Source organism: Chaetodon trifascialis, chromosome 4, assembly GCF_039877785.1.
Source record: "Chaetodon trifascialis isolate fChaTrf1 chromosome 4, fChaTrf1.hap1, whole genome shotgun sequence".
Lineage (NCBI taxonomy): Eukaryota > Metazoa > Chordata > Actinopteri > Chaetodontiformes > Chaetodontidae > Chaetodon > Chaetodon trifascialis.
In genome coordinates this window covers 19,226,741-19,250,494 of record NC_092059.1, presented here as the reverse complement: position 1 = coordinate 19,250,494, position 23,754 = coordinate 19,226,741, and the positions used below count along the sequence as shown (strand labels likewise).

At 44.5% G+C, this 23,754-nt stretch overlaps 2 protein-coding genes across 2 annotated transcripts in view; one reads left to right on the top strand and one right to left on the bottom strand.

Annotated features, from left to right (window-relative positions):
* The first annotated feature begins 7,501 nt into the window (after window positions 1–7,501).
* On the top strand, window positions 7,502–11,739 carry arpc5b (actin related protein 2/3 complex, subunit 5B). Its single transcript, XM_070961603.1, has 4 exons — window positions 7,502–7,755; window positions 8,949–9,032; window positions 9,138–9,314; window positions 9,473–11,739. The coding sequence occupies exons 1-4, from the start codon at window positions 7,627–7,629 to the stop codon at window positions 9,533–9,535; spliced, it is 453 nt and encodes a 150-aa protein (XP_070817704.1). The 5' UTR covers window positions 7,502–7,626; the 3' UTR covers window positions 9,536–11,739.
* A 1,010-nt stretch (window positions 11,740–12,749) lies between these two features.
* Window positions 12,750–23,754, bottom strand: part of hmcn1 (hemicentin 1) — an 82,725-nt gene continuing 71,720 nt past the window's right edge. The window contains exons 83-107 of the mRNA XM_070961639.1: window positions 23,493–23,706; window positions 23,225–23,359; window positions 22,539–22,729; window positions 22,293–22,374; window positions 21,870–22,139; window positions 21,500–21,670; window positions 21,243–21,413; window positions 20,195–20,365; window positions 19,863–20,033; window positions 19,501–19,671; window positions 19,157–19,327; window positions 18,922–19,068; window positions 18,617–18,754; window positions 18,377–18,498; window positions 17,904–18,141; window positions 17,615–17,677; window positions 17,309–17,428; window positions 17,070–17,204; window positions 16,502–16,615; window positions 16,218–16,343; window positions 15,998–16,126; window positions 14,514–14,876; window positions 14,228–14,347; window positions 14,014–14,140; window positions 12,750–13,930 (exon numbers count right to left, since the gene is read on the bottom strand). Of these exons, the coding sequence (XP_070817740.1) occupies window positions 13,564–13,930; window positions 14,014–14,140; window positions 14,228–14,347; window positions 14,514–14,876; window positions 15,998–16,126; window positions 16,218–16,343; window positions 16,502–16,615; window positions 17,070–17,204; window positions 17,309–17,428; window positions 17,615–17,677; window positions 17,904–18,141; window positions 18,377–18,498; window positions 18,617–18,754; window positions 18,922–19,068; window positions 19,157–19,327; window positions 19,501–19,671; window positions 19,863–20,033; window positions 20,195–20,365; window positions 21,243–21,413; window positions 21,500–21,670; window positions 21,870–22,139; window positions 22,293–22,374; window positions 22,539–22,729; window positions 23,225–23,359; window positions 23,493–23,706 (4,227 nt within the window). The 3' untranslated portion in view covers window positions 12,750–13,563. The remainder of the gene's footprint in view (window positions 13,931–14,013; window positions 14,141–14,227; window positions 14,348–14,513; window positions 14,877–15,997; window positions 16,127–16,217; window positions 16,344–16,501; window positions 16,616–17,069; window positions 17,205–17,308; window positions 17,429–17,614; window positions 17,678–17,903; window positions 18,142–18,376; window positions 18,499–18,616; window positions 18,755–18,921; window positions 19,069–19,156; window positions 19,328–19,500; window positions 19,672–19,862; window positions 20,034–20,194; window positions 20,366–21,242; window positions 21,414–21,499; window positions 21,671–21,869; window positions 22,140–22,292; window positions 22,375–22,538; window positions 22,730–23,224; window positions 23,360–23,492; window positions 23,707–23,754) is intronic.

The following is a 23,754-nucleotide window of genomic DNA, read 5'->3' as shown; positions in this document are numbered from 1 at the left end:
CTTATGTGTGACGTAAAAGGTTGATAATAAAAGAGAGAATTTTATCTTTTGTGTCATGTTTTCTCATAAAATATTTGACACCCTTCCTTCACCCTGAACCAACAAACAGCTGTGGGAAAAGTCCAGCTGCGGCGTTTTCCGTTTCCTCTTGTTTGTCTTAGATATTTAAAAAATGTGGCGTGACAGGATTGGTCTGTGTTGAGATCCCATCAGTTTTTAGAAAAAGCTTTTCACCGTATGAAATGGAGGCTTTACTGTATGTTGAGCTGCAGCTCATGTCTCTATCCACAGCACAGAGTGACATTTGTATCATCCTGTCTTTTAGATACAATACCTGAGATTAGCTTAACTTTGATGCAAATTGAATGACTTTTATGTTATCATTTTAAGATTAGACAGAACTTTTTTCATTCTGGGAAAATGTTGTGCAGCAGTTGCAGTCCAAAGAAGCAACATGTGTCCTGTTTGACTTTCAAAATAAAGCTTGTCGAGACACATTTCAGGTGTCAGTCACAGTTTTGGTTACACAAAAAGGCACCAAAACTTCACTGCAGTTCCCCCAATGGCCACTTGAGGCTGGCTTCAAAATTGAGTCAATCCCCATAGACCCCATATTAAAATGTTCAACTTTACAGCGGAAACAAACATGTTTACAGCCTGGTCTCTGTAGCTAATTTCCCCTTTCATGACAACTATATGGTTGAATTTTCATATAACTCCATCCATTATCTATACCGCCTATCCCTTTCGGGGTTGCGGGGGGCTGGAGCCTATCCCAACTACAATGGGCGAGAGGCGGGGTACACCCTGAACCGGTCGCCAGCCGATTGCAGGGCCACATGCAAAGACAGACAAACATTCACACTCACACTCACACCTACGGACAATTTAGAGTCATCAATTAACCTAATGAGCATGTTTTTGGTCTGTGGGAGGAAGCCGGAGTACCCGGAGAGAACCCACGCATGCACGGGAAGAACATGCAAACTTCACACAGAAAGGCCCCGCCTGACCCGGGGATCGAACCGGCAACCTTCTTGCTGTGAGGCACCCGCACTACCTGCTGCGCCACCGTGCAGCCCCCTTAAATTATATAAAAGCTTAAAGTTCTGCATTTCAATGAGCATGGCAGCTCTAAGTAACAGCTAGCAGCTAAATTTCAACAACCTGGCTTAATTTGGCAAGTTTCGGCTCCACCCACACTCCTGATTTTTGGATTAGCCTGGAGTTTGGTGGAGTCAGGCGCCGCCAAGATGGTGACGGCCAGAGCCACGGGCACCGAGCGTCACAGTGGCTCTCCAGAAACCTATCTATGACGTCACAGAGACTATGTTTTATACAGTCTATCTTCATGTCTGGGCAAGACAAAACGTGACACAGACACATTATCCTCAAGTGAATCGGCGAGTCTATAGCACCCTGTGGCATGAGACTGAGCCACACAAACAGGTATCCAAATCCACAAAATCCAGATATATACAATGTCAAAACAAACAAGGTGAGCCGCCGGCTGCTTCTTGGTGAGTTGGATGAGAAATATGAGAAGTTGCATAAAGCTTTGCATACATACTGTCTGAGTGTATGTGAGTGGTTAATTCAAAATGTTCAATGATAATGTCCAAATACTAATAATGACTGTAATCCACAGAGAGACAGTGATCCAGACAGAAAGAGAGACAGACTAAACAAACAGAACTGCTTTTTAAACATTTCATCAATCATCTATTTTGAATGGTAGAAATGGTACATTTAATCCACAACAAAATGGCTTTTTGGGTCCTTTATTTAATGTCAGTTCAAAATATGTTTCCACATAGTGAGTCATATGATGACCGATAATAAATAAGTAAGTCAGTCTCACAGTTAAATCCCTCATATTAATCTAAACATGGTATAAACGGGTCATTAAGAGCTGGTTCACACAAATTACAAAACAAAACTTCCTCCCTTGTTTCTAGTCGTCCAGTCATACAGATAGCTTTGTTATATTTGTGCAGATGTTGAGGTGAAACTCAGAGCTGGAGACTTGTATATTACATTAAATGCTGCAATTTTTGCACTACAAGGACTGTTTTGTTAACGATTGTGCTAAAAATCTGTTCTGGCTTGCCTCATATTTGGTCTGCAGTTTTATAAAGACTCTTAATATTTTAGTCGATCAATCTCAAGGCTAAAAATGAGTGCAAATAAAACCAAAACTATGGGCAGAAAACAGGGAGGGTTAAGTGAGACAATATAAACCTTTAAACACAATTTAAATGATGCATGAAAGAATTATTTCACATGTGCATCACAGGCAGAAATCTCAAAATGGGATAACCTGCATAAATCAAACCCAAACTATCTGCGTCTATGAATAGAAAATGTGTCATCTAAAAGCCAAAAACATGCGCATGACTTCTATGATCATGTCAGCATGCTCTAACTTTAAGATCAATGTGATATTACGAAACAACCCAGGGAACCACTTTCACCTCCAGAGAGGAAGAAGCCACCCACCGTCTCTGCCTGCCTGAAGACCTGCTCCAGCACAGCCCCCACTAATTCATTACATTCCCCAATTAAATCATCATCCAAGAGAAATGTTCCCCTGATGTGAAAGTACCAATTATGTGCTTAGGCTACTTTGCTGTGATGTTAGTCCTTTTCTCTGGCACGGAAGCACCTGGCTCAGAGCCCGCAGATTTGCTCCAGCACTGAAAGCTGGAGTAACTCCTCAGAGGCCGTTTCAAGTTCTTCTCCTCCTTCTCCTCTCGCTCTCAGTGTGCACCGTACAGAAGGAGGGGAAGATGAAATATTGAAAATTTCCAGGGCTTGTTAATTTGCACATTCACGTGAAGCTCGTGTATGTGCCTGCATCCTCGCCTTTTGATGTGTTGAGTCATTCGCATAGCACAGACGGGTTGGGGCCCTCCACAAAGCCCGCAATGAGGACACTCATGACCAATGCACGCAAGGCTGTGTGAGTGCGTGCTTATGTGCGTGTGTGTGTGTGTGCGTGTGCGTGTGCGTGTGCGTGTGTGCGTGTGTGTGTGCGTGTGCGTGCGTGTGAATGAGACTTCTCTGTTTCACAATCATCCTATCCTGCTATTCTGAAATGTGATATTCAGCCTCACTCTTACAGTCATGCCTAGTGCAGGGAGCAACAGTTTCTCTGTCTTCTGTAACAGACCTGCTGCCCTCATGGATCAGCTATGACGCGCGCGCGCGCGTGTGTGTGTGTGTGTGTGTGTGTGTGTGTGTGTGTGTGTGTGTGTGTGTGTGTGTGTGTATACTTGTACTTGTACTTGCTACATAGGGAGGACAAGTTTTTAACCAACGGAGCGAGGACATTTTTGGAACATGGGGACATTTTGGCTGGTGCTGCAACTCAAAAGAACTGCTTGAAGGTTTAGACGTGGGTTTAAGGTTAGGCTTGGGTATTTAGCTGTGATGGTCAAGGTTAGGATCCAGTGCTAGGGAAGGCAGTATGTCAGTGAGGGCCCTCATAAATGTAGAAGTGTGTGTGCAGGTGTGTGAGTGTGTCTGTGTGCACAGGTGTGTGCGTGTTGGCGGGAATGGGAGGTCCACAAAGGGAAATGCATCGACTGGTGTTATCCTTTCCCCTCCCGAGGCAAGGGGCCAGCAGTCTAGACAGGCCAGATAAGGAAATTAAAAAAATTCCACTTCCAGCAACAACAACAAAAAAAAAAGACGTTCATTAAACATAGGTGTGTCCAACTTTCTTGCCTTCCCAGAAGAGGCTTGTGTGTTTTGAGCTTATTGGTCAGAATCCATACCAGTGAACCGTGTGCCTGTTAGCCATGGCAACAGCACAGGACTCCCCGCCAGACTTCAGCATGAGCTCAGAGGAGTTTGAGGATGAAAAGACGCAAAGGCGCCAAAACTTTGACCCCATTTGTCTTGCAGCTTGACAAGCGGATATGCCTGTTTGTGTTTATTCCAGCTCACCGTTCTGCTTCAAATAAAGATGAGTGTGTGAATTAGCAACATGGAAAGTGTGTCTGACTTCCTGCAAAGAGAAAAGCGCACTTTAATGTGACGCAGGAAAACTCTGACATCACGGAGCTGATGTGGAGGTCCGTGGGATCACAGGCCATTAACTACTTATACCACAGCTGTGAAATGGTCAGTGGGCACTGTGACTCAACACACACACACACAGACACACCAGCGCTGCTTGTGTAGATCATCTGTTTGGATTCCAGCAGATAATCACTGCAGCGGGGGTATCTGTGTCCTATCAGAGTAAAAACCCACACAGTCATAGAGATGAATTATATGCTTGCTATGTAGGGGTATCACACACTTACAGCACCCCTGTGTTTGTGTGTGTGTGTGTGTGTGTGTGTGTGTGTGTGTGTGTGTGTGTGTGTGTGTGTGTATGAATTGTGTTTTCCATGCTTTCATACCATTTGTTTTTTTCTTATAAACAGGACTTTCTTAAAAAAAAAAAAGATCCTCAGGGAGGCTTCTTCTCTGTAGACTGTCCGATCAACGATATGAGAAGTTGCTGGATATTCTGTAAATGGAGAGATAGCGTAGCTCCATTAATTCAAGGCTGGTCAAACAGACTGTTGAACGTTGCTTTGAAACTTGATAGAAATGTGCATGTGGGCTCTGTGGGTTATTCTCATGGTTTACAGTCACTTTGCTGCGTCATGTTGCTGAAGGCTGAAGAAATGTGTATAGGTGCTGAAAGATTTATGTGAATTTTTTCTTTCTACAAATCAGTTTCCTAATAATCCTGCATCTAAACTAAAATTGTTCACTTTTAAAATTTTACAGAAACTTATGGCATACTTTTTTAATAATGTTCAGCAAATTTAAACTATCTTTTAACAATAAGACTATATTTTATTGTAGACAAGTATCACGACAATGAAGATGAATTGAAATAAAGTTTTCTGATTCATATTTGTATGTTTTGTCAAAACATTTTTATGTCATTTTATTTCAAATTCTTTCATTTGTATTTTATTATTGTATTTGTTTGTCTTTATTGTTTATTTTGTGTTTTTGAGAGAAAAAAGGGGGAAAAAATGTGAAAACGCACAGCAGCAAATATAATGAGGGGCTCATTATGTTATATATATATATATATATATATATACACACATACACACACACACACACATATATATATACACATATATATACATATGTGTGTGTGTGTGTGTGTGTGTGTGTGTGTGTGTGTGTGTGTGTGTGTGTGTGTGTGTATATATATATATATATATATATATATATATATATATATATATATATATATATATATATATATATATATATATATATATATATATATATATATATATTTCCTAAATATATATATTTCCTTTTTCTATATTTTAATTTTAAAAAATTGCAAGGAATTACATTTTGCACTGTTGGATCTTAAGAAGGTTCTAAGTAGAGCTTCAAAATGCAAAAAGAAGAAATGGGAGTAAGACAAAAAAAATTTGAGTAACCAATTTATTGCAAAAAAGTATTAAACTGAAATAGGCTGTTCATCAGCTGATCAAAAGTTTAAGACCATATCTCAAAAAAAAACCCCAAACCCCCTAAAATAGAAATAAAATGTTCAAAACTCAGTGTTCAAGACTCAGTAATGAGTAGCTGCACCATTGTCGTTAATCACCTCAAAAATTCGTTTCGGCATGCTTGATGCTAGTGTTGTGAATGTTGCTCCAAGTGGTGAAGATGGCTTCACGGAGGGCGTCCACTGTCTGGAACTGCTGTCCATTTTTGTAAACTTCCCCTGCCATCCACCCCCAAATGTTCTCAATTGGATTTAGATCAGGGGAACACGCAGGATGGTCCAAAAGAGTGATGTTATTTCTCTGGAAGAAGTCCTTTGTCAGGCGGGCACTGTGAACTGCAGCGTTGTCCTGTTGAAAAACCCAGTCATCACCACACAGACGATGGCCTTCAGTCATGAGGGATGCCCCCTGCAACATCTCCACATAGCCAGCTGCCGTTTGACGCCTCTGCACAACCTGAAGCTCCGTTGCTCCATTGAAGGAAAAAGCCCCCCAGATCATGATGGCGCCCCCTCCACTGTGCCGTGTATAAAACATCTCAGGTGGGATCTCCTTGTCATGCCAGTAACGTTGGAAGCCATCAGGACTGTCAAGGTTAAATTTTTTCTCATCGGAGAATAAAACTTTCTTCCACCTTTCAATGTCCCATGTTTGGTGCTCTCGTGCAAACTCCGAACGGGCAATTTTGTGCTGTTGAAGGAGACGAGGCCTTTGAAGACATTTTTTGTTCTTAAAAGCCTTCTCTCGCAGATGCCGTCTGATGGTTATGGGACTGCAGTTGGCACCAGTGACAAGCTTAATTTGGGCCGAGGATTGTCCTGTGTCTTGACGGACAGCCAATTGGATCCTCCAGCTCAGGGCTGGTGAATTTTTTTTGGGTCTACCACTTGACTTTTTTGTTCCATAACCCTCAGGATCTTTTAAGAAGTTTAAAATGACTGTCTTACTGCGTCCAACCTCAGCAGCGATGGCACGCTGCGAGAGGCCTTGCTTGTGCAGCTCAACAATCCGACCGCGTTCAAAGAGAGAAAGCTTTTTTGCCTTTGCCATCAGGAGGTCATGACAGTGTAGACCTGACAGAAAATGACACTGAATCCACATTTTTGCGAAGATTTGGGCTTTTTAATGCTGTGGTCTTAAACTTTTGATCAGCTGATGAACAGCCTATTTCAGTTTAATACTTTTTTGCAATAAATTGCTTACTCATTTTTTTTTTCGTCTCACTCCCATTTCTTCTTTTTGCATTTTGAAGCTCTACTTAGAACCTTCTTAAGATCCAACAGTCCAAAATGTAAATTCTTGCAATTTTTCAAAAAATTAAAAAATTAAAATTTTGATCAGGAATGCATATATATATATATATATATATGTGTGTGTGTGTGTGTGTGTGTGTGTGTGTGTATATATATAGAGAGAGAGAGATTTAAAAAATAGAGACAGTAAGGTCATGACCATGGAAAATGACCATGGAAATAAATACACACACACACACACGCACACACACCTACACACACACACACACACACACACACACACACACACACACACACACACACACACACACACACACACACGTGTGTATACATAATATTTTTTGTTTGTTTGTTTTGTTTTACTTTACATATCTGACAACATTCAGAATGCTGTGAAAGCATGGAGTTAAAATATACAGGAACTAGACTTCAGCTGTTAAATAAATAAGGGGAAATGGTGTGAGTTTATGTAACATCAGTCTTGATGCTGTTTCGTCAAAAATGTGCAGACTCATGAGCGAGGAAAAGGGACGTGTTAGTGAGTGTGACGCGTCCGCAGACAGTGGTTTAATTTCTTGTGTTTGATTGCCCCCTTGCGGACATAAATGGGAAGTGCAGATAGCAGTTTGGAGCATCACATTTTGCCCGCTAGGTGGTGATGTCGTGTACACGTAGGCAAAAACCACACAGAAAAAAAGAGGGAGGAAGTCAGGAACCTGCCTGTCCGTGACAGCCGTATCAAAGAAAAGCACCGCTAGAAAAAAGGCCGGACTTGAGCTCGAACTCTTGTCCTTTTCGGTGAAGAATCAGACGCTCAAACCGCCACCGACATGTCGAAGAACACCGTGTCCGCCCGCTTCAGGCGAGTGGACGTGGACGAGTACGACGAGAACAAATTCGTGGACGAGGAGGACGGAGGAGAAAACCAGCTGGGTCCCGACGAGGCAGAGGTTGACTCCCTCATCAGGCAATATCCTTTCTGTGATTAGCTAGCCCGTCTGTTAGCACATACGACCTGCCGAGGAAAACAACAGTCGACAGGTCTGCATGTAATCAGGGCTGCGATTTATCCGCTAATTGCCTCGATATGAGTCTGCTGTTGCTGCCTGGATGAATGGGCGTTTAGGAAGGAGGCCAGTTACTGTCCAGACTTGCCTGGCAGTCACATTCCAGGGATTTCTGCCCCAAGACACAGCAGGCTCTTTATGGATATTAAATTCAAGCTAGTATGCGTTTGTAGAACCGCAAGTTTCCTGTTTAAAGCCTTCTACTCACCGCAGTGTCTTTACAGATTGGTGCGACTTTGTGTGTCTGCAGGTTCGCTGTTACAGCAGCAGGTTTGGCTCATGTGCTAACACTCTGTATCCTCTTTGCTACAACGCTTGCATGAAGAGCACAGTTATTCTGGCTATTCTGAACATTCAGTTTTTAGTCTCATATGCCTTATAAGGCCTGGACTTGCTCCACTTCCTCATTGTGCAAGATTTCCTCCCACTTCATGTCACAGTGGAGGAGATTTAAAGGAGAAGTTCACAGTTTTCCCAGTCTGACAGTGCAATCCTCAAAATATGCACAGAAAACCAATTCTGACATGTCTGTCAGTGCAGAGTAACATCCACTCTTTGTGCTCCTCGCCCACCACTGCAGCTTAGCAGACACCCTGCTGCGCTATAATGAGCCCAACATGGAGCATGCTTGATTTGTCGAAAAATGTGAACCTGTCCTTCAAGGTGTGTATGCATGCATGAAGGCAAGGCTCTGTTATTTGCTTTTGCACCTTTCCTTACAGGCAAGCTCAAATGTGCTTTACATGACAATGCACCCATCCAAAGCCTGCGAGGACCCCACAGCCACCCTGCAAACAGACACACACCTACAGTCGCTAATCATGAGCCTGGAGAAAACCCAAATGTTTTCATTTTGCTTTTGAAAGTGGAGACCGTTGTGACAGACCTCAGGCCATCAGGCAGGTTATTACTCTTTTTTATTTTTTATTTTTTTGGAGAGAGCGTAACTGAAAGCACCCTCACCAGATCTGGCCTCTGAGCACAGTCAGAGATCAGTCATTCAGGGTATTCTGATGGCCTGACAGTGGCATCATGTCTCATATTTGGGTGTATTGGCCCCTGCTGTGCTGCATTGCATCCTTAACCCCCCCTGCACAGGAAATCTCATGGAGGCTTTGCACGCAGTTCTGAAGAACCCGCCGATCAACACAAAGAACCAGAATGTGAAGGTGGGTTTTGTTTTCTTTGTCAGTGAGCAGTGATGCAGAGGTCTGGGGCTTGTAATGAGCTAGACTCGTCGTCGTCCTCACAGTTTATCTTCCTTTTCTTTTCAGGATCGTGCAGAGGGTTTGGTGCTGAAGGTGCTCAGCGCCTTCAAGAGCAGTGACATTGAGAAAGGGGTGCAGTCCCTCGACAAGAACGGCGTGGACCTGTTGATGAAATACATCTACAAAGGCTTCGAGAGGCCGTCAGAAAACAGCAGCGCAGTCTTGCTGCAGTGGCACGAAAAGGTAAATATTCACACACAGGGAAGGTTTCATGAAAACCCTCTCGTCTAAAGGATGAACATGTCTGAAGAAGCGCCATGTTAGGGATCTGTGGTTTGAGGCCACGGTGGGAATGTAGAGACAAAAACAGCCTGACCTTATTTCTCCCCGCGTGTCTCCAGGCTCTGGCGGCCGGAGGAGTGGGCAGCATCGTCAGGGTACTAACAGCGAGGAAGACGGTCTAGAAGAGCCGAGGTCGGATCAGCTCACTCCACATCGCTGACGGATGCAGGAGGGCTGCATCTGCACTGTACTGTATATGTAATCTAACAGACGGCATAGGGACTCAAAGGAACAGCTGTTTTTTAACCCAGTGTGAGACTCTGCTGCGTTCGCGGCTCGACTGAACAGGAAGTGAAATCTGGGTCGCATTCAGTTAAAAAATGGCTTTTCTTCTTTCTTCCTATGCATGATCACAGCCTACTAAATTGTATTCCTCACAGGGTGCTACAGATGACTTCACCCCCCATGTGTTTGTACTGCTTCCCTGACCTATTAACCACCCCCCCTGTGTCGTTCCTGTACAGCACACACTCATTGTGCACACCAGTGGTTCCCAACCTACAACACAAGCGAACGTGAAAAATTCTCTTTATTTTCGGAGACTTCCCTCTTTGCTTTGGTTTTAAGCAGTCACACAAGCCAAAAAGGTTGGGGGCCAGCACCACACACGGCACCCACACACTCGCAGCAGGCGTGACTCCCAGCGGCGTGCCCCCCCCCCCACTGACTTCCACACAAACACATGCAGACGGCTTCAGCTTCGTTTCTCTCAGGAAAACTCTCTCTGTGTTTGTTTTTGCGTCACTCTCTCGTGTTCTGTCCGCAGCGGAGACTTCCTGGTGGAATGAAAGCCTGATTCTCTGTCAGTAAATCCTCTCGCTGCCTCTCTCGATAACACTTCAGCAGCGGGACTCTCCTCAAAAGCACAGTCACAGATGGAGGGTGGTGGATTTGCTCACGGGGGTGAGCCATGCCACCCGGAGGAGTGGGGGGTTGGTGTCATCCATCCATCCTTTTCGCGCTGCCTGCTGCCCCAGTTAAGGATTATTACCCACGATGCATCTCCACCACCACTCTTATTAATCCCACTTTACTGTTCCTCACATGCTGTGTGTGTGTGTGTGTGTGTGTGTGTGTGTGTGTGTGTGTGTGTGTGTGTGTGTGTGTGTGTGTGTGTGTGTGTGTGTGTGTGTGTGTGTGTGTGAGAGAGAGAGAGAGAGAGAGAGAGAGAGACGTCTCTCTCTGCTTCGGGGCAGCATGAGGAGCTGCAGTTTATCTGTACTTTCAGGAAAACGACCCTGAGAATCCTTTCTCAGATTGCTTTTTTTAATTTTGGTATTTAACGGAAAAATAATCTAGGATTAAACATTTTCCTTTTAGTTTTGTTATCGTTTTATAGTAATGATTTTTGCCTCAAGGCCAAATCCCTGCTCGACTGAAATGAAACAGCTTAAAAGGGTTGACAGTATCAAGAGAGACTGAGATGAGATGAATGAAACTCTCTGACAATAGAGAGGGAATATTGCGTGATTTAAAAAAAAAAGAAAAAGAAAAAATTGTTTGCATGATCCCACTTTCAAGTATTTTCTCAAGCATTTCATACCTGTCTTTTGTACGTGTTAAAGTGTCTCTTCTGGAAAAATTAAGTGTTTTTTGTACCAAATCAGAGTTTAAATCCTCCAAACATGGTGTGTTCTGGCAGTAGGACGTCATCCTGTTACCGACACATACGTTTTTAATTTCCATGCATTTTATAGAATGAGGAGGAAAACTGGAAAATTTCTGTCTGCCTTATCAGGCGGATTCTGTTGCCAAATGGTTTGTTTTGCTTTCATGGAAATAATGTAACTTACATCGATGATTTAGTCGCCATTGTGTGAATTTTAACGACAAGGTGGTGGAGTTGTAATTATAAACACTATAAACGAACATAAAAGCAAAGCGTGTTACGGTTCAAACAGCCGCTCCTCATGTTAGACGTAGTGATACGAGGAGTTCACTTCCGGCATCGTGTTTTATTCCTGCTCATTTCCAGCCGGACACTGAGTGCTGCAAAAGCATCATCGCAGTCGTGCTTTGCTCACGAGTTATTAACAGTTGATATTGAGACATGGCTCTTCACGTTTGAATGGTGTCATCAGTGATGATGCATCCAGACATTAGGTTCCTTCTTCTGATGCAGTAACGTCTAGTTTTACATGAGGAGAGAAGGGCGTCTGCTTTCTCCTCCTGCTTCGTGTATTCTAGCCAGACTTGCTCTTCAAGCCGAGGGCGGGAAGACGAGGGAGCGTACCAAACTGATGTACAAACTGCCTTACTCGATATTCCTTTTTTATGTTTGTGCTTTTTTGAGAAAAAAAATAAAAGGTATGAATGCTGATCATGACCACGTCTCGGCCTTTGATGATGTTTTACATGCACACACTCAGCAAACATGATGAATTTAAGTCAGGGCCTGTGTGAACAAATCTCTGCAATAACGACTATTGAAAAGTCTGTGTGTGAATCCCAACATGAAACCAGTGAGATCCAAATGCTGCTGTACAGCCCTTTACCAGGATCCTTTGGATGCTGCACCGCGTCTGTTTCTTCTTTACATTCATTCAGGGCCACAAACAAGAATAAGGTTCATAGTCTTGGTGCATCCTCATCTTCTGAATCATTATGTACCATGTCTTTACCAGCAGCAGAATTTCTTAACTGATTGAGCCACTTTACCATTCTTTAATTCTTCTTCATATATTCATATTTTCATAAATTAGATTGTTGTTAATTTAATGCATTAAACTGCTAACTTAATATTATTTCTACTGGAGACATTCAGCATTTGAAACACAGAGAACTGGCTCAAATCTCTACTGTTGCATGCAGTGTGCTTACACCTGGGACATGCTGCCTCATGCAGCTCACACACCCTTTGAGCTTCATGCAGCAATGAAATACTAATGTGGTAATGATACACACAAGCCACCGAACAAACAAACAAAAAAAAAGGCAATTGAACGTGTTGTCATCTGTCTGCGCTCTCGATGTGGAGCATCCTCCGCTCCTGCAGAGGATTGTGGGTCAGAACAGCCAGAAAAACATGCTGGCTTGTATACTGTTAAATGTGGCACAATGCAGTCGCACATCCTGGTATTTTTTGGCACATTTCATTTGACATACGGTGTGCTGAGACATGCTAAATCTTTTTCTGGCATAATAAATGGTGTAGTAGAATTGGTATTGGGAGCTACTCTTTTTTTTTTTACTCCTACATTGGGTTTTTAAAGCATTCTTGAGTATAATTCTGGCCCAGATGAGACCTGCTTAATAAGCAGAACTGTTGCAGACATACATCATGCTCCATTTCAGTGTATATTCATTTATTACATTTTTTATTACAAAATGGATACAGTAAGTACAGTATGGCAATACATTATGAGGAAAAAATCATATGTACAAGTCATAAAAATAAAATACATCTTGGTATCAACTATTGGATGGAGCAGTATGGCACATCGACGATGTAATCAGTGTAATGATTGGATAGGGTTTCTATTTGATGCACTGGTGTGTATGACAGGCCACTACCTGAGGATGTACAACATGTGACGGTCAAGTTTTCTATCACCAAAATGAGCACCATCTCTGAACAGTCATACCTCCACTTTGGTGACTGATGACACAAGGGCGAAACAAAGGTGGGAACTGCCCATTTTTCTCGTTCAAGCACTTCCCAATAAGTTAATAATAGTTCGATGTAAATAAAAGGCTAGCTAGGGTTTCACGAGTAGGGTTGAAGCTTACTTTCAGAGCCGGAGGTGGACGCTTTGGCTTTGAGGAGCAAAATCTTTTTTGCTCTTATAAATAAATCTGAAGGGGGGGGGGGGGGGGGGGGTAACAAGGCAAAATATCAAAACATGTCAGTGAAAAAGTCCTGACAGACTGAGGTGACGATTCCTGGGATCAGAGCCAATAAATAGCCAGTTTCGTCCAAGCCTCCCGCTGACCTCCAGTGGCCTGTGTGGATCCACTTTGAATCTACTTCCTCATGTCTTCAGGGCTGGACGCACTCACTGGCCTCTTTCACACTTAACAAAGTCTTTGTTTTCTCAGTTTGTTTACTGATGCTTTTCCAAAACCACACCCACTCATTTATCTCAGTGGTGTTGCATGTGGAAGATGCAGATCATTGCCGCACCTTTGTCCCGTGTCATTTAAAGTGCTCTCAGTAGGGGTAAGCAGAGACGGCGATATACACGATGAAGGTCGTCTGGTACTCGATGCCTCCGTCCTCGCTGTAGGAGAGGGCTCGGACCTTCATGCGGTACGTGTGGGGCTGTCGTAGCGCCTGCGTGGTGAACAGCACTCCCTTCAGGTTCTCGTCTCGCAGGGCAAAAGGTAACGTGACGTCCTCGTCCACCACGAGGAAGGTGGTTCTGGGGTGCATGACTCCGTCCTGTGTGTAGGCCACCAGTCTGATGAGGTCCTGGTTGGCTGCGATGCCAAAGGGGAGAGACAGCAGCTTGTACTCCAGGGCGTAAGGGCTCAGTGCACACTCCAGGTCGTTCGGTGGGCAGTTTTTCAGGCAAAACCTGAAACACAGAAAGCACATTTCAGCATGGTGTGGAGAGGTAGAAAAAAACTGAGTGTAAAGTACATTTCTGTGAGGGTTTACCCTGTGGCTGGATCCCTCTGGTAGTTCGGCGGACAGGGTGTGTCAATACACTGGTAACTTCCTCTCATGTTGAAGCACATTCGGTTCGCTCCACACTGGATGTTCTGCTCCAGACACTCGTCTATATCTGCGCACGCAGCAAACAGCTTATTGTTATTACAGGACATGAGGGGGTGATGATGGAAGGAAACAGGAAGGAGCTGGTGGTTCTCACCTTGACACGTCTTGCCGTTGGTCATGAGACGGTAACCAGCAGGACAGAGACACCTGTGGCTCCCTGGTGTGTTCATACACTCGTGCTGACAGGCATCCCTCACCTCACACTCATTGATGTCTGTTGGTGTCACACACACAAACATGTGATACAGAGAAAATCAGAAAAAGATAAGCTCACACTCGCATGTTTACTGCAGGTCCTCAAGCAGCTTGGAGGCAAAGACAGTTTCTCTGTTAACCTTCATCCTCTCCTCATCTCAGCCCTGCCTGCCCTCCATAGTTACCTACGCAGGAGTCACCCCTGGACTCAAACCCCTGCTGACAAGCGAGGAGGCCCTGCTGAGGGGACTGCTCGGGATTCTCTCTGCGACTCCGGCTCCTGTAGCGCCCCCTTGTGGCGGCTGTGTAGGAGTGGAAGCTCTGAGAGGCCATGTTGTGGTACAGCCGCTGGTAGGAGCTGCGCTCAGGGGAGGACTGAGATGTTTGGTAGCCGTATGAGTAACTTTCATAGCTGGGCAGACGCTCCAGACCGGCGCAGGATTTGCCGTCACCCAGCAGGTGGCGCCCCGGTGGGCAGGTGCACTTGAAGCTGCCAGGTGTGTTGATGCACTGGTGGGCACAGGGCTGCCGCTCACACTCATTAATGTCTACCCTCAGCACAAAGACAGACCAGCACCAGGAAAAGGCAAGAGGACAGAGTGACAGAGAAGAAGGATGGAAGGAGAAAAGGGGCAAAAATAATGCAGAGGAAACAGAAAAAGGTGATGGATGAAAAAATGAGGTGGTGCGGGTCATGAAAATAGATGAGGGAGATGAGAATGAGGGGGGGAAAAAATGGTATATGTCAATTACCCCATTGTACAGCAATACATTTTCATGTCCCTAAGACAGAAATGTATTGAGACTGTAGATAAATTGGTCTAGTTTGAATGAGAGACTGAGATTATATCCTCTCATATCAAATAAAAGTAATGCTTTGAAGATAATAACTTCAAATTCAAAATGATGAGAAAATGAAGTCAGATGATATCAAATATAATTCACTTTTGATATCAGGTGCAAAATCCAATTCATGCCAGATAAATATGTCACAAAGACAGACATCAGCAGACAATGTTAAAGATGTCATGAGGGGAACGGTGAGTGTGTGCCATTACAAAGCGACTCTAGGAAATAGCCAGATCCAAACATTATGAGTTTGAAAAGTCACAATTGGAAGAGAGTGAAAGGAAAGAGTGACAGACAGAGCTGTGAGGTCGTGGTGCTGGTCTTCATATGGCTGATGTGTCAAAGGAGGACACGTTTCAGTTTCTCTTCCTCTGTAGTCCTTTCCTACCCTTTCTCTGACTCCTCTGACAGTGTAGTGAAGCAGACATCAATCTAGAGCTTTTGAGGACCTCATAACATGCACTGAATCTTTGCCTTTAACATTTTGAGTTAGTCAGCGGTTTTAATTGCAGCATTTTAGAGACGTAAGCAAGCACTGGCAGAATATAAATGTCCGAGCGACACTGCAGATGACAGCAGAGACATTTTAGACTTTAAAACGGGGGTGAGTCACTGACACAAAGACAGAAATTTGCTGGCAGAAGCAAGCAAGCTGACGGGAAGCGTAAGAGAAGAGCAGCGCAAGAATGCTTCACACCTTTTAATGGCTTAACATGCTGTGTGCTTTGGCAAATATCCTCAGCTAAACAGAATTACACACCAGCAGGTGGAAGTATCACCTGATGATGATGACGGTGTGAGACAGAAAGGACGCACATACCGACACAGGGACGTCCCACTCCCTGAGATCTGTAGCCACGTGGACAGGTGCAGTGGTAGCTGCCTCTGGTATTCTCACAGATCTGATTGTATCGGCACTGATGAGTTCCATCTCGGCATTCATCGATGTCTGCGGCAGGCAGGAGAGGACATAAATAAAATGAAATCTCTCCATGCAACAAAGGTTCTCTGGCTTAACGGGAAACACTGTTCGTACTCACCTACGCATGTCCCGTTGGCACCTTTGGTCATACCGTTGGGGCAAAGGTCAATACAGGTGTAACCACCCCGTGTGTTTTTACACTGCTGGTCTGAACGACAAACCCTCTGCCTGCACTCGTTTATATCTGAGGTGAGGAGCAAGAGGACAAATTCAGAGCTAATTTCTTCTTCAAATAATGCGGCAGAGCATGTGACGGTGTTGTTTCAAGCAATGCATGTTAAAAAAAGAGTGACTTTTTATTATGAATGATACAGATAAGGTTTTGTATCGGAGCTGCCTCACCGATACAGCGTCGGTTCCTGAGCTGAAAGCCGGGCTCGCAGGCACATCGGTAGCTACCAATCGTGTTCAGACAGTGCTGATTGCACGGATTGGACTCTTGGCACTCGTTTATATCTGAGAAAGAAAGAAGACAAATGTCAGTCAATCAATCACTCAATCAAACTGTATTTGTAGAGCACCTTTCATACAGGTTAGTGTAGTTTGAAGAGCTTCACAGATGACTGACAATATGACAGAACAAGTGTAGACCGTAACAGAGTGCATTAAAAACTAGATGAAAAATGAAATACAATAAGTAGATTTAGCAAAAAGATAAAAGCTAGACCAAAAACAGATTAAAAAAACACAAACCCAATAAAATAAACAAATGAAACAAATGGAATACTGTCTTGAAACCTTTTTGAATCAAAAGTCAGGCTGAAGAGGTGGGTTTTAAGTTTCCATTTAAAAGTGTCAACACTTCCAGCAGCTCTCAGGTCTTCACATTGTAATGGCAGCTCGGACCATGAAAGAATCGTCCAGAGTTTCATATCAGAAACAGCAGGTGTCGATCAGCTTGCTGACATACCTGTGCAGCTGAGACCATCAGCTGTTCTCCTGAAGCCGCGTCCACAGCGCATGACGCATCGGTAAGAGCCAATCGTGTTCTCGCAGTCCTGTGCGTCATGGCACACGTTCCCACCCAGTGAGCACTCATCAATGTCTGTGAGAACAAACAGCACTGAATCATTTTAACCACAGCCTGTTTGTGTAATAATCATGCCGACAGCACTGCTCCTGGCTGGCGTTTGTTTGTGAGTGGTGTACCCTGACACGTCCTGCCGTCAGCTGAGATGGTGAGGCCTCGGGGACAAGAGCAGTAGTAGGTGCCCATGGCGTTGTGGCAGGCATGAGAACAAGGGTTCCCGACCTCGCACTCGTTCTCATCTGCACAAATGAAATGATGCATAAACAAAAACACTGCACAAATCAGAACAGATTTAAGTTCTGCCGTTGAATTAACTGTTAAATCATTTAAAGGTGCTTTTAAGTTCACTATGTGTCTTCAAAAGCAACTTTTAATAGATTTGAATGAGAGTTTAGAGCTACCTAATATGGTGTGACAAACATTACCTGCACAGTAGGGCCCAGCAGACACCAAAGTGAATCCCTGAGGACACTGGTTACTGCGATCTCCTGCATCATGTTCAACATTTCAGAGTTAAATTTTGATTACGTTTAAGGCAAAAACATTCAGGGAAAAACTCAAAAGATCAGATGTAAAAGCTCAACTGGATGACTAAGCAACAACAGGGGAAAAACACAGAATCTAACATTGCTAGCAGCCTTATTCAGCCCACCTCTCACCCATAGTTACAACATTATTCCTACGTTCAGTCCTTTCACAGACCAGTATTCTCACCCTTGGAGATACTAGCATGGATGCTATACTCCAGCATTTCCTCCAGGGGGTGGTAGTGAGCGTTGATGGACGTGGCATGCAGCATCTCTACGAGGTAGGGCATCTTGCCCTTGGACAGGTCGTAGGAGATGGTGTGGTTCCACGAGTAGGGGACACTCTCCCTGTCGATGCTGAACATGCGGGTGGACAGAGCGTACAGCTGGCCCGGGCCAGTCTGGATGTAATCCTCTGTGTAGTCCTGAGTCCAATGAAGTGCACGTGAGGTAACTTTACAGTGTTTTGACACATTTCAGCTAATTTACTAGAAATCATGCAGACTGTACTTGATATGTGGTATGTTCATGCTAAAATAGAGCTGAAATCACAGGTATGATGCTCTAAATGTGACGATAGGGAACACAGAGCATTTGTTAGCCTCATAATGTTTTTACTGCTTTCCGCCAGATTTTATACAAGATGTATTATTCATATACCTTGATGCTGATGTCAGCATGTGAGGGCAGCTGCAGGATGTGTCCGTTCACTACGATGTCCAGTAACAACGCTCCATCTGAGTCCAGGCCTCTGGCAATGTGGGTCATCCTCAGGATCTCACCTACCGTGATCCAAGTCAACGTTTACACTGTGCTGTTATCAGCCCACAAGCACCAGGCTGCTACGTGTATTTATAGAAATATCTCAAATTGTACACACCGAGGCCTGTCCATTCATACCTGTGGCAAACTCCACCTGCGTCTCTCGCCTGAAGATGCCTCCAGTTAGCGTGTAGCCATTGACAGCCTCTCCGACTTCCTGTGCAGTGGTCCAGTAGACAGGGTTGAGGATTGAGATGAGCTTTCTCATTGCCGGACCTTGACATTGAAGGCAGAGGAAGGCGTATTCCATTTATGATGAGATTTGTTGATAAAGATTAAGAGAGCGACTCAGATGCACTCGTTGCATGTAGGCAGGTATTATTTGGTGCACATCACATCAAAAAGTAGAAGAATTAAACAGATGAATCTTTTGGCAAACTGACCTAATGTCCTTGGTACATTAGTAATAGTGGCCTGGGTGATTCTGCCACCAGACTTGCTGTCTATGACGGTGGCGTTGAGGATGGCAATGCCGAACTCAATATCGTTGATGTTCCCTATGATGCTTCCTCGGGCTTTCAGGGGTCCACCTGACAAAAACAGAAGGCATTTCACATCGCCTCCAGTGCTGCGCTCAAATGCACAGATACACAATACATATTTACAAGAAGCCCTTACCTGGGCAGGCCTGAGGGTTACACCTGGACAGCTGAGAGGAGTCTCCTGGACATGGTCGACCACCATTGCTAGGTGACGGACTGTTACAGAGACGGACACGTGTCCTCTCTCCACCCCCACAGGAAGCAGAGCATTCTCCCCACGGCTGCCATGAACCCCAGTTACCATCGACTGCAATGACACAACACAAAAACACACAGTAAGAACACACATTAACACAGAGATCATCACGCAAACACAAAGCGTATTACAGCTACTTCAATTTTCACTGACACGTGCATGAGAGAGCTTCCCTTCCCTTTGCACTGCTGACCCCTGACATGGTCTCAAACACGCTGACTCACCAGGACAGTTGGCTGTGCTGCATCGTTGTATCTGTGTATCTGCACCTGCACACGCTCTCCCACCATTAGCAGGTCTGGGGTTGTCACATGTCCTGTAGCGCCTCATCTGACCCCCGTTACATGTCTTACTGCAGCTGCCCCAGCTGCTCCATGGACCCCAGTTGCCACTGACTTTAAAAAAGAAAGTCAAAATGTCAAAGACAGAAAAGGAAAAGAGATAAGCTAAAAGAACAGGCACATTACTCAGAAGAAGAGATACAAAACAGACATTTTGACATACACATGCATAAAGATATAGAGGATAAATGGTTGCATTTGTAAAATCTAACCAGTAAGAGCAAATAAAAGTTAATATGACTCACTGGGGCAGGGGTCACTGTTACAGAAGTCAATTTGCACATCGTTGCCTTCACACTGCCTGCCACCATGCTGGGGGGCGGGGCTTGTACAGAGGCGTGTCCTCTGTCTGGTGCCGCCTCCACATGACACACTGCAGGCTCCCCAGCTCACCCAGGACGACCACTTCCCATCCACTGGAGGGTACAAGAGAAGAAGAAGCAGGAGTGTCAGTCATTGCTAACATGAGGTTTGAAATACGAAAGTCTCTCCCATCCACTGGGGGAACACGTGTGGACACTGACTGAAATCTCTTTTAATCTCATTTTACCGTACAGTACAATGCCTAAGCCCTCACCAGGACAAGGTCTCTCCTTGCACACTTGTGTTTGGGTGTCTGAGCCCTCACACTGCAGCCCATCAAATGCCGGTGGAGGATTGTTGCACAGCCGGATTCTGGACTGCATACCCTTACCACAGGACTCACTGCAAGGGCTCCATGGCAGCCAAGAGCCCCAGTTACCCGCCACTGCAGGACAATAAACAGATAGTCAATACACACAGGCTCATATTTAGGTGGAAAGTAAGTGCATTTCCTTATGTCATGTACTGAAATGCAATTTTTCAGGTACTTGACTTGAGTATTTCCATTTGAAGCCAAATTATATTTCTACTCCCCGACATTTCAAAGAGAAATATTGTACCCATTACATTTACATTGATACTATAGTTATATTACTTTACTGATAATAATTTTACACATGTTATAGATTAAACTACCTTCACTACAACATTACAACGATATGTACACATGAATAAATCAGTAATAATAATCCAGAAATATCCATCCATCCATTATCTATACCGCCTATCCCTTTCGGGGTTGCGGGGGACTGGAGCCTATCCCAGCTACAATGGGCGAGAGGCGGGGTACACCCTGAACCGGTCGCCAGCCGATTGCAGGGCCACATACAAGGACAAACAAACATTCACACTCGCACTCACACCTACGGACAATTTAGAGTCACCAATTAACCTAATGAGCATGTTTTTGGTCTGTGGGAGGAAGCCGGAGTACCCGGAGAGAACCCACGCATGCACGGGAAGAACATGCAAACTTCACACAGAAAGGCCCCGTCTGACCCGGGGATCGAACCGGCAACCTTCTTGCTGTGAGGCACGCGCACTACCTGCTGCGCCACCGTGCAGCCCTAATCCAGAAATATAATTTCTAATAATAAAACACTCACAGGACCACTTTTTCTGCCTTATTATACTTATATATTATACTTATACTACTCATGTACTTTTACTTAATAAGACATCTTTTATAAGATTGACAGCTCTTCATTCATACAGTCTTCTGCTGCATTTAAAAACAAAAGAAAACATGTTTGGTTACTCACCCGGACATGGTCTGACACTGCACATGATGACTTCCACTGCCTTCCCCTCACACGGCCTGCCTCCATGCTGAGCTGGTGGGTTACTGCAGATCCGGACCCTAGTTCTGTTGCCCTGACCACAGGTACGCGAGCACTCCTCCCAGACCGACCACTCTGACCAGTTACCATCCACTGTAGAAGGACAAAGGTACAGATTGATGCCATTTGCACACAGTTTTCTTTACAAATACTGAAACTGATTTTTACAGCACTCCCACCTGGACACGGCTTTCCCTGACACCTGCGTGTCTCTGTGTCTGATCCTGCACAGTGATGCCCTCCATTGGCAGGTAGAGGACTGTTACACTGTCTCAGCCTCTTCTGGGATCCAACACCACAGGACACACTGCAAAGACCCCACTCTGCCCACTCTGAGTAGCCTCCATGAACTGGAAAAAATGAATGCACATTAATACAACACGTCTTTAGCCATTTGGTCAGTTCAGATGATGCTTTCTTCTTTCTTCACTTCACAATGCCCTCTTGTTCATTTTAACTACATTTGCTACAGTTTAAAATGGAAGCTGACTCAGACTCAACATGGTAAAACATCAAAACCAAGAAAAATCCTGACAATGTTCAGCTCACCTCGCACAGTGAGAGTGACTCTAACCAGCACTGATCCCAGCAGGTTTCTGGCCACACATTCATATTCAGCCGTGTCCTCCTTCTGGGCACTGCTGATCCTGAGGGAACCGTTGGACAGGGTGGTGAAGCGGTCGTTGCCCAGCAGGGGGCGTCCCTGGCGGGACCACTCTATCATGGGGGCAGGCTCTCCCTCCGCCTGACAGTTGAGCACAACTGTGGTTCCAGCATCCACAACAGTCTCCACTGGCTCCACTATGATGGTGGGTGCACCTGGAAGAAGGGCAGATCCCTGTGATCTAGCAGATTTCACACATCGAGGGAAGCACTAAGAAAATAACCTCTGTTGATGTCACTGTTGTAGGTGCAATACAAAATCCCTGGTGTACTCTTTAAGGTTACAGTAACTTTGACCTTTTCACTTACTCTGTAAGGTAAGTGTGACGCTCCTTTCCACCACCCCAGCATCATTTGTTGCCACACACATGTAGTTGCCTGCATCTTCGCTCTGCACAAAATTTAATGAGAACCCAGTAATGAGAAATAAGTTCTGAAAAACACTTCCTACTGAAAATATATTTGTGTACAGATAGGTTACACATCAGAGCACTTTGAATGAACATATAATTATGAATTACACATAAGAAGTCTCATTCTCCTGCGTTTTCCTACCACTGTGCCATAGATGGCCAGAGAGCCGTTGTCCAGCTGACGGATGCGGTTGCTGATCTGGATGTTTATTCCATTTTTGCTCCATCGGATGGTGGGCAGGGGGTCTCCTCGAACCTCACAGTTCAAGATGGCATTACCGCCCAGAGGTTCGATACGGTTGGAGTGGAGGTCCCCATCAATGATAGGAGGCTCTGGAGACGCACAGAAGGACTTGTAGTAACATCATGGACACACCACTTGATTTGGGTTGAGTTGTAAGTTACATGGTAACCCTTTGCTTTAAATCCCCATATTTAGCATTCATGACCAGCATGCAAACATTTAAAAAATGGTTTGTAACACACTATAGTGTAATTGCAGCTATAAGGGCATTTTTTAATAATGTATAGTATTTCCCAACAGTCATAATGCCTCCGATGAACACATATTTTATATCATTACAACACTATTTTACTGAATTGTCATTCATTATCTGTATATACACCAGTCTCCACTTACACACAGGAGGAGTTCAAGTTGTTGACAAATACATAAACATTTATATCTGATAACAACTACATTATGTCATGTTCAGTTATTACGTTTATATACTGCTTATAAATACTACATAGTTGGATTTAAAGTGTTAACAGCTACATGAGTAAAATGAAGTTGAGTCAAATAGTTTCATGGCAGCGTGGTTTTACCTTTGACAAAGACAAAGCCCAGTGACTTGATGGTTCCTACGTTGTTTTCTGCCACACAGGTGTAGGTGCCAGAGTCATCTTTGCTCACTCTGTCTATCACCAGCTCACTGTGGCCATTCATGTGATCGTAGTGAACTGAAGCGTGAAGAAAAAAACATGGTTAAAAGTTTTCATACTCATATATATGACAAAAAGCTACATTTGATTTCTCAGTTAATACTCTCTGATATAACACAGTTTCCTAATCAATGGAGATCTTGCTGTATACCTGGGATGATGTTGTTGTTAAAGGCCCACGTGATTCTGGGTGGAGGGATGCCACTGACTCCACAGGCCAACAGCAGGCGCTCTCCCTTGTTGAGGGCGACGTCTCCGAGCAGCTCCGTGAAGACGGGGTGTGTGTGAACAGACAGGGTCACTGTCCGACTGTCCTGCCCCACCGCATTTGTTGCTACACAGGTATAACTGCCGGCATCGTCAGGCTGGGGAGATGAGGAGAGGGAGAGCATGCAGGAAAAATATTTACATTG